Source organism: Heloderma suspectum, chromosome 3 (genome assembly GCF_057233095.1).
Source record: "Heloderma suspectum isolate Gila_16-S chromosome 3, 16-S_ref, whole genome shotgun sequence".
Lineage (NCBI taxonomy): Eukaryota > Metazoa > Chordata > Lepidosauria > Squamata > Helodermatidae > Heloderma > Heloderma suspectum.
In genome coordinates this window covers 86313443-86328938 of record NC_139460.1, presented here as the reverse complement: position 1 = coordinate 86328938, position 15496 = coordinate 86313443, and the positions used below count along the sequence as shown (strand labels likewise).

The 15496-nt window shown below is 42.4% G+C and overlaps 1 protein-coding gene across 7 annotated transcripts in view; it reads right to left on the bottom strand.

Moving 5' to 3' along the window:
• ITSN1 (intersectin 1) overlaps positions 1-15496 on the bottom strand; it is a 136571-nt gene that overhangs the window by 35179 nt on the left and 85896 nt on the right. For all 7 annotated transcript variants that reach the window (XM_084843665.1, XM_084843667.1, XM_084843664.1 and 4 more), the window contains 4 exons: positions 10542-10587; positions 8415-8536; positions 5463-5580; positions 2632-2823 (listed from right to left, as the gene is read on the bottom strand). In XM_084843665.1, coding sequence (XP_084699791.1) covers positions 2632-2823; positions 5463-5580; positions 8415-8536; positions 10542-10587 — 478 coding nt within the window. The remainder of the gene's footprint in view (positions 1-2631; positions 2824-5462; positions 5581-8414; positions 8537-10541; positions 10588-15496) is intronic.

Genomic DNA, 15496 nt, shown 5'->3' with positions numbered 1-15496 from the left:
ATAGGAATGGTCCCTTTAGGTTAGTGCAGGATAAGGCAACTGGTCAGGAAATGGAAGACAATGTGATTTTTGTGTCTACTGAGGAACTTTTGCATGAGGGTTAGAAAGATTGTGTGACTGCATAAACGTGAAGAGTATAACATAAGAGTTTGCTGGAGCGCACAAAAGAGTGTTGGTTTCTGCATTCTTTCAAGGGTTTGACAAGACTTCTTTTGACCTGGAAAAAAATCACTCTTCAGCATAGAATAGTGTGGAAAGGCAATAGTGCTTAGAAGAAAAAAAAATCTAAACTCACATTGCATTGAACTTAGAAGCCAGCTGAATGGTTGCTAGGAAACTAAGCGACAAGCACTCTAGACATAAAGAAATAAAAGGTGTATAATGCTATTTTAAACAGAACGCTAGATATGGGCAATAACTGATTCTTTTGAAGAACAGAGCAGAATCTGAGATCATAAAGGAATGCTGTATTATAGAATTAAGAACATGCCTCTCGAGAAAGACACCATATATGAAGCAGAGGGAAGAAAAAAAATAGACCAAGTGATCTCATATATAATTAATTGGATAAAATCCAGCATCTTTACAGTAATATGTGATGGAAAACCTGTAGCAATCATTTAAAACTTTGCATTAAAGAAACACTGACATTTGGGATCCACATTGAAAAAAAGAATCAGCTGTCCTTGAGTTTTTAAAAAGGAGCCATTGCTGATGACCTTCAGTAGTGAAAGCTGAGGTTTGGGCTATTCCCTTATTGTTAGGGTCACTTGCTAAATACAGTATATACAGAGTAACAAGAACACAGAGACTTTAGTCTAGCTTTTATATGAAGAATTTAATTATCTATACATGTAGCTAATTGTAAAGGCTGTATTACAGTTGTTAAAGCTGCAGGTTTTATATATTTATATATTTTACATTCATATCAATGAAAATACTGAAGTGCAATTGAATAAGGAGCTTCACTTGTTCTTTGCACCACATGAATGGAGATAAACGGAATTCTACAACATTGCAAGCATGAAATTTAGGAATAGAATACATAAACAAAAAATGTTAAAGTTATTAGTAGAGTTGCTATATTGTGCTTGAGGCATAGGGCTTTTATTCCTATGTGCTGGCCACACCAGGCATTTAATTAAGAGCTTATAACTAATATTTGAAAGACAAACATAGCTTAGACTACAGCGCATCTACATAAAATTTGACTGTAAGCTCCATTTAATGTTACTTGTATAAATTCCACAGTCTAGTTTAAAAAATGTAAACATTGGAAATTAATTGCAGGAAGATATTTCTATACATTCTTTTTGTCAAGATAAGAGAATTTCTTGTTCAAGGGATGCTGTTCCATAGTCATTAAAGTAACAGAGATGATAAATCTTTACTTAACTTGAAAAAAGTCATGTTAATTTTCAAGAAACAGATAAATGTATTCTTTCGATTTTTTATGAAAATGCAAAACAAAAAAACAAAAAAACACCCCCAAACAAATCTGAGACACAGAACAAAAAGGTGCTTACTATATGTAGTTACAAGTAAGTGTGCAAAATATAACATAATGGGAATAACTGTATTATACATGGATATTCTTTCTTGCATATGGAAGGAAATTAATTTCTTCTCCATGATGTATTACACACACACACACACATACACACACGCACCACAACACCCAACACATAAAGTACAAGAAACAAAACACCTTACTTGAATGTGTAATTGAGCACATTTTAATTTCCTTTAAACCAGACTAAATCCTGTTTTTTTAATAGTACACAAAAAAAGAAAAAAGACAAGACACCGACAACATTGGACAAGTGAAAAAGCAAAAAATACAAGTCTCAGATTTATGGACATTTGGAACAATTTTAATAGCACATGCAGCATTCCTTGATAGTGGGTCTTTTTGCAATAACAAAATTGCAATGACAAAATGCTTGTTTTCATTTAAAAGGCTAAAATAGGCATTTAAAATATTTATACTATTGAAAGCACCTGTGCCAAGGTGGAGAAATAGGTGGGTAACTATGAAAGCCACAAAAGGACCCACTATCCTGTGTTTTTTGTCCTTTTTTGTAATTTTGCTTCTATATCTGTAGATATTAAATAAAAACATTGCGATTACATGCAACTAATGTAAAATGAGGTAAACTGCTCTGCAGTGTGTTCTTCTACTCAGAAGGCAGTAGATGATCATGCTGGAAGTCACATGATCAAGGCTGCATCTCCCATCATCCCTCTGGACAGTGATATGGGATAGTGGGTCTCTTTGAGGACTTTCAAGCCTGAGTGGGGGATGGACAACATATGATTCCTAGAAAAAGGAGGAAAACAACACATAAGCAAAACAAAACAATGAGCAAAATTCAAGCTAGGAAAATGAGCCAGGCATGTAAACAGCATGGTGCAAAAATGATAAAGGTAACATGCTACAAGGAGGATGGAACTAAAAACCAACACAAGTTTAGGCTTGCAATATAGAAGGTCTTCAAAGAGAGTTAGGCAAATATATAGCAGTGGCCAAGCTCCAAGTTCTGCAAATCACAGCAGAATCACAGCAATGCTGCATGTTGTTTTTTAAAAAAATACCACATAAGCAACTACTGAGAGAAAATAGTCACTTACATTGCTGGCTTGGATCCATATCCGTTGTCAGTTTCACATAGTTGGATGGGAAGAGACCCACTTGTCCATTCACTTCTCCTTTCCACCAGTCTGGGTCTTCCTTATTAAGGACATTAATGATCTGGCCTTTGCTGAATGCTAGTTCATCATCATTCTGTGCAATGTAGTCATACATACCAATTACTTGGCACACTGTAATATAATAAACAACATTTGAGAACAAAGATTTCCATAGAGTGGAAACAAATTAGCCAGAGACACCTGCTCAAGTCATCATAGTCCACACATTTTTGAAACTATGTCCAACCCCTCGACAAGATCATTGCTTTATGAGGTAAGCCAAGGGAGGGGAGTATCTGGCTCATGGGCCTGATGCATCCCACAAAAATTCCTCATTTAGCCTCAGAGCCTTCCTGGATTCCTCCCAAGGTCAGGGCTTGGCTTCCGAGCCCACCCCATGGCAGAATCCCCACTGTCATCTATGATCTAAGATCGGAGATAACTGAGGGGGATGTGGGCAAGTGAGGGACTTGCCCGACCAGTGCCTTCCCCATTGGGGAAGCTGCTGCAATTGAGCTGCTGCCTGGAGCACTCCTCCAGCCGCCAGCTCAGTCCCAGATGCTTTGCCCGTGTGGCACCTTCCTCAAGGACTGAGCTGGCAGAGCACTCCTCTAGCCACTAGCTCAACTGCAGTGGCTTTGCCTACCCTGCATCCATGCGGGGCAGGTGAAACAACTTCGCTGTGCATGGGCCTTTGCAGGCAGCGAAGCTGGTTCCAGGCAGATGCTCAGGCTGCATCATCCTCCCGATGTACCTCCTGGATAGCAAATGACACCAGGGGGTATAGGTGTGCCACCTTTTGACATCATTCGCCCTGATAAAGGCTGGATGGGGAGGTAATCTGCCCCCCCCCCCCGATTACCCTTCGTAGACCTAAGTAAAAGTAGTAACACAGCCATCCTCACAAAATGTATACAAACCAAGCCATGAAGGCACTGATGCAAGTCAGACTTTATGACAATTTTGCCAAACAGTGCATAATATACAGAGATATATAAATTTGAGCAATAAGCTCACAATGAAAGCATACTTGCTCCATTTCTCGGATGTACAATGTTCTATGATAAAATGCAGGGGAAACCAGTCCTGCACATTTGCAGTGCAAGCAATCTGTTCACAGTACTAACTGGGCTTAATCAGTGATGACATGAACCCTCCTCTTACACACAAGTTTGTGAAGCCACTGTCCTCTACATCCTTACCCCTTCTAACCCAAGCTGACTGGAGCCATGGAGGAGGGGGAGGTCATGTACTGTGATGTGGACAGCACTTCTGTGCTGAGCACTTCCTAGAACTGAGAACTACTGGAGAGAAAGGAGGATGAGGCAGAGGCAGGAGAGGTGATCCTCCATAAAGTGTCCCACTTCCAAGAGTACCTTGAAACCCCAGAATCATGCAGTAGATCCCCACCACTCTCCTCCTAAGCTTGGAAGTAGGGAGGGAGCCCCAATGCTTGGTTCTCTTCATCTCCCCACCCTACTCCACTTCTCTCTCTCTCTCCCTGCCCCCTCTAGCAGCCATCTTATCTCTTCTCTTCTTACCCCTTAAGAGTGAGAAGGAAGCCTCCTTCCTCTTCTCCACCAACTATCAGTTGTGTGCATGAGCCGCTGCCACACACACCTGCTCCAACCAGCTTATTGTTACTATTACTATTACTGTTATTAACAACATTTGTATACTGCTCCACATCGAAAAAGAATTTGGAGTGGTGAACAACAAGGGCTTAAATGATCAAAAGATAAAAAGAATGAAAAAGCTTGGACTGAAGGGGGCAGGAATACATTGGTGGGTGGATGGAAGCAGCAGCTCTCCTATGGATGAGGAGTTCAAGGTGCTGCAAAGGGGGACAAGGTGAGTCCTGCATTGTTAGCACTGGTGGTGATGGGAACAGAGAGGAGAAGAAGTATTCCTGTAATCAAATATAGCTTTCTTGTAATAAAAAAATACAACAAAAAGTAAAAATTGTCCAACACATAGAAATCCCAGTAGAAACCAGTGTAATACTAGATTGATACAAAACAAAAAAAGTCCTACAACTCCCAGCATGCCGCAGCCAGCCATATAGCAGTGGGAGTTGTAGGACTTTTTTTCTGTCTAAATATGCATAGGATTGCACCATAAGTTACTAAAGCAGTCTCCATTAAAAGAACAGTCTCCATTTAAAGACTTTCATCCTTCAACTAGCTTGGCTAAAGGCAACACACACTGGTAAGATTGTACACTGTAGTCCAGCAGATGCCACCTCTCACTAACCCCCATGGATAGTACATTCAGTTTCCAACAGAGGAGGCTGACATTGCAGCCATCAGCCTCCACTAGTTTCCAAGCCTGCTAGATCTATATAGAAGACCTTTGAGTGCATGACACTATTTCATCTTCATCTCTGATTTAACCAATCTGGAAATGCTAGAGTTTCTGATCAAGGGTTTTTCAATGATATTAATATCAGTAACAGTAGACCAGCTTACCTGAAAGACAACTTGATCACCACTACCTATCTACTATCCTATATACAGCTCCAGCAGAGCACTGAGTGCATGCCTTTAGAGTCCACTCTCCAGTCACTCAGGCAGACAGCGAGTCCCTAAGGCCTAGCCTGCACCCCGTAGGAATTGAGTGTGTGCCCTCTGCAGTACTTATGGTAGAAGTGCATGCAACAAGCAAATTTATGTGGAAAGGGTCCCCTGAAGACAGACAGTTTGAAAGCCTCTGATATATTGTATGTCATAGGCAGAAACACGTAATTAAACAATACAATATTATTTACTTACCTGAAGGTAATGCTGTTGATTTAGGTGGCTCAGTTGGTGTGGTTTTACTAGTACCAGGGCTTAAGAGTTTCACATAGTTAGCTGGAAACCATCCTATCTGACGTTTTTTCCCACGAGCCTAGTGAGAAAATAATACTTAAGAATTCGGTCTATGAACATATTTTCATGAGTGAGGAGCACCTCTAAATTGCATATTTGAAATAATACTAAAAATGGGCTGAGTTATTTAATGGAGTTAGTGAAGTGCTCTGGGCTTGCTCAGACACTAGGGCTTCTACCCAGGTGAGAGGAAGGTGTGCTCAAAGGGAAGTGATGCCTGCTTTGTGCAGATTCCTGCTTGAAGCCCTGAGTGCTTCAAATGCTGTTCTGGAGGGTCTGCTTTCCACTCATAATATTGTTGTTACTTCTGTCTTGGAAGTTACTCTGCCTACATTGGCTCTGCCTACAGTTACATTCCCTGTCCTCCGCCTGCCAGTTTAAAAAAGGGAAAACTTTGAAAAGTTACCTACCTGCCTACTGTTGGCTGCAGTATTCAATCTCCACAGGATAACTAAGGCTTCCTTGCAATCCTCATGTCCCTGGCCCAACTCCAAATTGGGCATGCGCAGGATTCCTGTACACTTAAGAGCGTCCTGCAGGATGCTCTGCCCATCTGAAGTGTACATAAGAATGGAATCCTGAGCATGTCTAGTTTGGAGCTGAGCCCAGGGTCATGAAGCAGGCAAGGAAGCTACCCTGTAGAGATCACACTGCAGGCTGTAGCAAGCTAGCTGCAGGAATTCTGAGGTGCAAGCGGCAATGGTGACTTACTGCAGGGGGGGCTGACTGGCAGGTGGGAGGGTGACTGGTTTCCCCGCGCACCCCCCCTCCCAAATAATCCTTCTCACTTGTAGTGTTGTTGAGCCAAGCATCCCCCATCTTGTAAGTGTGCATTTGTTTTTTTTTTCCTAAGTGCAGAAGTTGGCATTTATCCCTATTAAATGTCATTCTGTTGTTTTCTGCCCAGCACTCCAGTCTATCCAGATCACTTTGAATTTTGTTTCTGTTTTCCAAAGTATTAGCTACCCCGCCCAATTTTGTGTCATCTGCAAATCTGATCCACATTCATCCATGAAGAAATCATCCATGCTTCTGCCTGTGTGCTACTGTAGAATCATAGAATAGTAGGGTTGGAAGGCGCCTATAAGGCCATCGAGCCCAACCACCAGCTCAGTGCAGGAATCCAAGTCAGAGCATCCCTGACAGATGGCTGTCCAGCCTCATCTTGAAGGCCTCCGGTGTGGGAGAGCCCACCACCTCCCTAGGCAATTGGTTCTATTGTCGTATTGCTCTAACAGTCAGGTCGTTTTTCCTGATGTTCAGCCGGAATCTGGCTTCCTGTAACTTGAGCCCATTATTCCCTGTCCTGCATTCTGGGATGATCGAGAAGAGATCCTGGCCTTCTTCTCTGTGACAACCTTTCAAGTACTTGAAGAGCGTGGTCATATCTCTCCTCAGTCTTCTCTTTTCAAGGCTAAACGTGCCCAGTTCTTTCAGTCTCTCTTCATAGGGCTTTGTTTCCAGTCCCCTGAACATCTTTGTTGCCCTCCTCTGAACCCTCTCCAGTTTGGCTGCATCCTTCTTAAAGTCCAGTGCCCAGAACTGGGCACAGTACTCCAGATAAGGCCTAACCAGTGCTGAGTGGAGGGAAACTAGCACTTCCCGGGATTTGGAAGTTATGCTTCTATTAATGCAACCCAAAAGAGCGTTTGCCTTTTTTGCAGCCACATCACATTGTTGGCTCATATTCAGCTTGTGATCGACAACAATTCCAAGATCCTTCTCACTTGTAGTGTTGTTGAGCCAAGCATCCCGCATCTTGTAAGTGTGCATTTGGTTTCTTTTTCCTAAGTGCAGAACTTGGCATTTATTCCTATTAAATGTCATTCTGTTGCTTTCTGCCCAGCACTCCAGTCTACCCAGATCACTTTGAATTTTGTTTCTGTTTTCCAAAGTATTAGCTATCCCGCCCAATTTTGTGTCATCTGCAAATCTGATCCACATTCCCTGCACTTCCTCCTCCAAGTCATTAATAAAAATGTTGAAGAGCACTGGGCCCACGACTGAGCCCCCTGCTTGTTACCTCTCTCCAGTTGGAGAAGATCCCATTGATAAGCACTCTTTGAGTCCGATTCTGTAGCCAACTGTGGATCCACCTGATAGTTGTTTCATCTAGCCTACTTTTAGTGGGTATAACTCATATGTATAACTGATACAGTATACGAGTTATACATATACAACAGTATACATCATATGGAGTGGAGTGCTATGCTGCCGTTTTTCGAACATTGAGTAAACAAAAGTTTATTGTTTTAAATACTATGAAATACAATTGTTTATCATACAAGTAGCCTGGAATGTTAGCCCAAAGCTAAAAAGAAAAGTGTCAGAATTGTAAGCAAAAATGTGATTTGTTTGAAAAGTTATCTAGGAATTAGGGCAGAATCACTTTTATGGCAGATTCGGGGTGGGGTTGTATAGGAAGAAGATAAAGTGCATGCTTTATTTCTGCAATTAATGTAGCTTTCATTCTCTTCGTGCTCAAGTAATAAGTTAGAGCAGAGATAGGGAACCTCTTGCCTGCATGGCCTTTGCTGAAGTCCCTCCCTGAAGCCCTTCCCTTCCCTTCCCTTCCCCTCCCCTCCCCAAACTTCAAACTGCTCAGAAGGCAGCAGTTCCCTTTGCAGGGAAGGCAGTGGAGGAGTGAAGCCAGCACCTCAGTGGACTTTCACTAGCTGGGGAAAGCCTGGATGGAACAAAGCAAACTCTACAACTGAGTAGCTCCAGCTGGCACTTCAGGCAGATACCCAATGATGTCATGGATGGGGCCCCACGCACTGATGGCATCCTGTCCACATGACTGTCCAAAGGGTAATCCAGTCCCCTGGGTTAAAGGCCAAAATATTAACTAACCTGGAGCTCCCCTTCCCACCATCCACCAGGATTCTTCTTCCTGATAAGTATTAGCTGACCAGGAGCAAGCGTAAGCTGTTCGGGACCTGTTGCTGTGTATGAGGCAATGACTTGAGCAATTTCTGTTATTTCAAAAAGAAATATTTTAATTATTATTTCTCTAAACATAGCAATATCACTTAAATGTAACACACATTTACTGTACATCCAATTATTTTACCAAGACACTGTGCATTTTATTTACAGATTGCAAAGACATACTGTTTTCAACATAGGTAGCAGGGCCCCATTTTTAATTTTTTAACCACATATTTATAACAACACACCAGGAAATAATAAATCAATAATTGAATGGTATGATACAAGCCTTGCAGTCATCTGACGGAAGAGTGACAAATACTAAGTTGAGTGTATTAGATCATTTAAGGAACAGGAACTAGTTTTCTACATAAGAGATGCAGTTTCCAGAAAGCAGTAAGCATACTTAGTCAAGGAGTAGCTGATAATGTCAGGTGATTAGCCCTAGGCTCCAAGAAGCTGCAAGGTCCAGTGGATAATAACTTAAGGTGAAGCAGAAACCCTGCCTGATACCCCCAATGCTAAGGTCTTGCCAAATATGTTAAGACACTGGCATGGTATTGAGCAAGCACAGAGTAGAATGTCTACTGGGTGGGATGGGAGAGAATATAGGACTGAAGCCTGACTCAACCAAGTTCAGAGTTTCAGTAACAGAGATCCAACCAGGGAATTGTCCAAAAAGACAAATGTTGTTGTAATTAGAATACTGAAGCTCAAAAGACTCCTTGCCCAATATTTTGAAATATTATAATTACACAGTTGCCACTACCCTTTACTTTGCAAAGTTTGCAAAGATCTATGGCAGGGATTACACAACTATATTCCCTTTCTTTGTAGGTTGGCAGAATCAAATATGCTTGTTAACAAAATATGTAATATATAAATGTGAGTTCAAGCCTCACTCTTCCTAGTAGTATAGAAATAGGACATTAGAAACAAATCTAAAGATGACATTCAGAAAAACTGCTGAATTAATAAACACAGTGAATGCATTTTTAAATAAAAAGATTTCAAGAGAAGAACTTCAAGAACTTGGGGAGCAAACACAGCTCAGTGGCAGAGTACATGTTCTGCATGCAGAAGGTCTCAGGTTCAATCCTTGGCATCTCCAGTTAGAGGGATTAGGTAGCAGGCGATGGGAAAGACCATTGCTGAGACCCTGCTAGACAATACTAGCTACATGGACAAATATTCTGAACTGGTATAAGGCAGCTTCCTATGTTACAGAAGCATGGGCCAACTGGCAAAAAGTCACTCCTGTGGTATCTAGAATCATTTTTTAAATTAAAATTAGACAAATCCACATTGTGGGCTGCATACCTTCAGAGAGTTCTGAAGACAACTGTCCAGCACCCTCATCCCACAAGAACTTTTTGTGCCAATAGCAGCTTTATCTTCCCACTGCTCTTCTCAATTTAAAGTGGTTACAACATTCTACTACGCTATTTGGAGTTATACTACCTGTTAGCAGGTCAGGTGGAGGTGAGTAGTAATAGAAACTCTGGCAACTCAGTGTGCTCTAGAAAGAATGCCATTAGGCTGGAAGCTGGATAATCCATGTTATCAACTAGAAGCGAAAGAGTCAGATATCCCATCTAAACCAGATATTCAAGTATATATTACATGCACAACTGTGTATAACCCATGCTATTAGTATGATATTAAGAAAATATAGGATAGAGATCAGCAACAACTATCCTTTAAAACATATTTATACAATGATACAAGATTCGGAAGAGTAAAACACATTTTACAAGTGTTACTCTAGTTTTTCTAGGGTACAACTCAAGAGTACTTGAGAGCCAATGTAGTGTAGTAGTTAGAGTGCTGGATTGGGACTTTGGAGTTTCAGGTTCTAGTTCCCACATGCGCATAAAGCTCATTGGGTGACTTTGGGCCAGCCACTGACTGTCAGCTTAACCTACCTCACAGGTTCTTGTGGGGATAAAATGGAGAAGAGGAGGATTATGTAAGCTGCTTTGGGTTTTTTGCAAGAAAAAAAGGTGGGATATAAATGTAATACATACATACATACATAGTATAACTCACCAGGTTTCTTGCCTAAGCTTCCTGTTTTCCCAGCGGTTCCAGGCACCTTTAAATAATAAGGCAAACATAACTCTTATTTCTGTAGAGCAACTTTTCTATATTATGCCCGGGTCCTAAAGAACTATGCAACTAGTTCTGCTAGTGTTTCTCAGATAGTGGACCCAACATGCTACACTGCTTTGGAAATGGAAAGAGTTTTAAAAGCAACTTGTGATATGGTAAGATGGCCCGTTGTTCAAAGAAAACAGGCAGAAATTTCACAAGGCACATGCAAGCCCTTGGGCATACTTCAACTCCTTAATTCTGGCCTAGGAGGAAGACAGCCAGTTGCATTAAAACTTCCATGTTTTGGAGGCCTTTTCAACTGACCCTCTCTTAGATTATAACTTTGTCATTATATTACAGTAAGCCCTGTGTATACTCTGCTAAAAAAAAAAGGTTATGTATCCAGGCAATTCAAATTCTGTACTAAAAAAATCTGGATTTTGAGACCTGTATACATTGTGCAAATTTAGGCAAATCTGTAATTTTGCATACTTTATTCTGTGTTGTTTTCACTTTGACCTTCAACAATGGCAGTTACCTACATATATGGCACACCTGTGGGAACCGATGCATTACTTACATGCAGATATGGACAAATATGTACACAACACAATTTTATACACAGAGGATTGTCATACATTACAAGCTACAATGCATGTTACATGTTAATCCTGACAGATGCTCATTCCTACTTTGAAAATGCATCAAGTAGAATTTAGCATATATGCATTCAATTATTCTGAAAATTAAAAATACAAGAGCAATTTTGTAGTATTACTGAAATGGAAATCCTACCTTCTTTCAATTGCACTGTCTAAAATTGGGCTGTACATATATTATGTGCACTCTGAATGAAGTGCAAATTTCAAGTATCATAGAGCAGCTGAGATTCAGCTAAGAGTCAGCTATTCTACAGGAATATTTTATGTTTGCAACAGCAGTGATATACTGAAACAGTTTCAAGCCTTTGTAGTATTAAAGGATTGTATTTTGGAAAAAGTGAAATAGTCACCTGGGTATGCTTAACCTCAATAATAAGAGAAACCTGGTACTTATAGGAAGTATTATATACGCCTTTTCAAAAGTAGAACACACTGAGGCATGATGTTCAAGATCTAAGTAATTAAATGGAGTTGCCAGAACTACACTTTCAGAAAAACAGAGACCAGAATGGGGCACTGGGAACTTACTGTGAAGGTCCATTGTGGTGTGGTGTGACAGAAGTGTCCAAAGGACTGGATTGTTTCCTTAGCACCGTCCAGGAAGTCAGGGATCACATTATGAGTGCTGCTTCCTCCGGCTCCACCCACAGTTCCTTCCATGGCTGAGGTGAAGCAGTAAGTATGCAGAGAGGATACTGAGAAGCAAAGGAGGATAGATGCTCCCTCTGAGGAGCCAAATCATGTGGTATGGTAAGGGCTGGGGTGTATGCCAGTTGGTATCTTGTCCGCCATGAAGGAATGTGTTGTGCATCATACGCTGATGTGATGCAGACCTCAATCCAGCATGCTATCGTAGCCTTGGATGGTGGCTACAACAGCACCTAGGCCTCTTGCCTAGTGACGTTGGGTGGAAAGACACAAATAGTGAGTCTGTACGGTGTAGGTCCTTGGTCCTACATATGTAAATTTTTAGAGCCCTGCAGACATCTAATTTGTGCCATGAAATTAATAATAATAATAATAATAATAATAATAATAATAATAATAATAATAGCTTCTCAGAGAGGGATAAGAAAGGTTTTGACAGAAGGATGGAAGGACCAGTTTCTGGGACCGGTGTAACAGAAAGTTTACTTTTGGTATGAAGGGAGGGTCAAGTCTGAGTATAACTGTGGTGTTGGTGAAGACACATAGATGGTCTCAAATAGAAAAAGCTCCCAATTTGGAAACCCTTCTGGCTGAAGTGATGCAGCCTATAAGGAAGGCCACCTTAAAATGTTGGTTGCTGTGGAAGGAACCAGGGATTTGTCTGAGTGACACAGTTTGTAGGGGTTCAAAGGGAGCTGTGGTGAATGCTTTTAGGATTGTGGAGGTTCCAGGATGGGAATCTGAACGCTACTGGAGGGCTGAAAAGAGCAGCTCTTAAGAAGCGCTTTAGGTGATGGTGGTGTGTTGCCATTGTTGCATAGCCAGGTCTCGAGAGGACTGAGAGATGATGCCTGTCCAAATGTCTGAAATTGTGGTTTCTCTTGTACTGGGCAGGACACAACAACTATCACACCAACTATCGTTACGTTTAGGGGGGTTATGATTTAGAGGCATTCAGTCATAATCCCACAGATGGTAGCTTTGCCCCACTGGCTCCTCAGCCAAGCTTATAACCAAATGATGCCTGTCTCTCTAATGTTTTGGGCTTAAGGCCCATGTCCATACTTGCATGGAGGAAAGAAACGAGGTTTGTGAGTGCTGCCTTACGACAGGTGCACTGTTTTGCATTTGCACCATCTGGAAAAAGCCTTCCAGGTTGCTTTGTAGATATGCTCTGTTGATCTTTTCTTAGAAGACAGGAGACCACTGGTTGCAGGTAGCCCAGGCTCAGGAAGTTTGTCAGTTTCCATGCTGTTAGATGTAGCCAGGCTGGGTGAGAAATGGGTTCCTGACAGGGGAGATCTGGTTGCTATGGAAGGAACTCAGCCAGTTGTAGTATTTCTGAAAAACATGGGCATCTTGGCCAGTGTGGGGCCACAAGGATGATTGTGGCTTGCTCTGCTTGTATCTTGCAAAGAACCCTTGAAATTAGAGGTGTTGGTAGAAAGGTGAACAGAAGACTTGGGGGCCAGGGTGATGTGAGAGCATCCTGTGGTTCCACCTTACTGGACTGGAAGCGGGACAAGAACCAAGGTAGCTTGTAATTTTTGGGGAATGCGAAAAGGTTGCATCATGCGACTGCATAAATCATCATGCGGCCAAAGCAGTGTTGAATTTGGTGAATGACCTTGAGGTTGAGGGCTCACTTGCCTGGATCAATGTGTTGTTAAGTAAGATAGTCTGTTGTCACATTCAGTATCCCCTTGATGTGTTAGGCTGAGATCAATAGAATGGACTGCTCTACCCGGGCAAAGAGGTTTGCTTCCTTCGTTTTGAAGTGACTTGGAGTGAGACCCCCCTCCTTGATGGTTTATGTGGCCCACCATGGATACCTTGTCCATTCTTATGAGGACATGATGAAAATGGACTAGTGCTAGACAGGCTGCTCATAGTTCCAGCCAGTTGATGCTGTGGCTGGCTTCTACAAGGGACCAGCAACCCTGAATTACCAGATTGTGGCAGTAGGCCCCCCACCCAGCAATAGGCCCCCAGTAAGACCAGCTGGCTTACTGTAAGTCCCAAAAGGTGTACTAGGGTCATGAGATTCACTGCCCTGAGATGGAGGAAGGAGGTGGCCTCCCAGAGCAGTTTTGAGATGAGGCCTAGGGTGGTCAGCCCTTTAGAGAGCAGAGTAAAGAAATCATCAGAGTTAAAAAAAAAACCTTAGAAGGTTGCTCAGTTTGAGCTGAGTCTGACCATTCTGCTTAGAGATCTGAAGAAAGGAGTTTGCTGTCATCATCACTAACTGTATGCACAGAGGATGACTGCTAGGCAAGAGGGAATGAGATGGTGGGGAGGCCTGGTCAGATTCTGCCAAGGAGTGAATGGAGGTAATTGAGGTGATGAGCTTGCATTTAGTAGCTTGCCTAGAACCTCTCCCTTAACATGCTGTCTTTTTTTCATTGTCTTTGATTTAGGCTCTGGGTGGGGAGGAGGAAGGTAGACTGAAAAGAGAGATGCACTTGTTCTCTTCCTTGGAGTACCCGCTCTGGGCTGTCTCAGGAGATTTCTATCAAGGATTTAGTTGGTAAATTCACTGACTACCACAGCCTTAATTTTTTGGATTAATTGATACTCATTAAAGGGACAGAGGTGAGTAGGAGTTGCTCTGAAGTGGTCTGCAGAGGCCTGAAAAGCAGAAGATGGCACTGCCTGGAATTGGCAGGACGATTCCAGCCAGATAAAATGGCGATCGCTGTCTGTGGCGCAGCACTACTCCCCCGCCCCCGCCCCGCAAGCTCCAAATCTCGTATGTTAGCCGTGGTGTCCTGCACTGGGGCCAATTTGGCATTGGAGGCCTCAGAAATCACCAGTTCCTGTTGACAGGCTGTTCAGTGGTGTGGTGGGGCTCTGTTTGGAGTGCGGCCTCTTCAGAGCTTGGGGAGATATTCAACTCCTCGTGCTGCTGGTGCTGGTGCCCACCCTGCCCGGATGCGGTACCGCGATCATGAGGCTTGGGAGACACAGCAGTTTGGTTGTCAGGAGAATGGGATGCCAGCAAGCTCCGTGAGGAGGCATGCTGTCATGCGCTTGGAGCCTTGATAGCCCTAATGTGCATTGTCTTCTTTCCAAGCTTTTTCGATGCTGTTGCTCCCTTCCCCACCACAGCCATAAGAACGGAGATGAGAAGGAGAGATGGGTTTTTATTTGCTTGTTTTGTTTTAATAAAAGAGTAGAAGGAAGCCTGGGACTGAGAAATAGTAAGAAACGAATTAAAGGGAGGTCAGAAAAAGGTGCTTAAGCAGAAAAATGGAGAGGAAGCTTGAGAGATGACTGTCCTGGGCAAGGAAGTAAGGAACTGGGGGTGAAGCCAGCACCCAAAAAATCACTATCATGTGATCCTGCCTTCTTGGGCAGTGCAAAAGAAACAACCCAGTCTTTTGGAGACCTCGTCTCACCATACAGAAAATGAGATCAACTGCGCTTAATACCAACTTGCGCTGCCTAGTTCTATGTAGGAAATGTACAGCGTGTTTACTTAGAAGTAAATCCCAATATGTTCAAAGGCATATTCCTTGCCAAGTGTGCCTAGGATTGCAAATTTAGGGTATCTAAGGTTAGGGTGACAAGAACACATTTTCATTTTGTACTGAGAAGCAA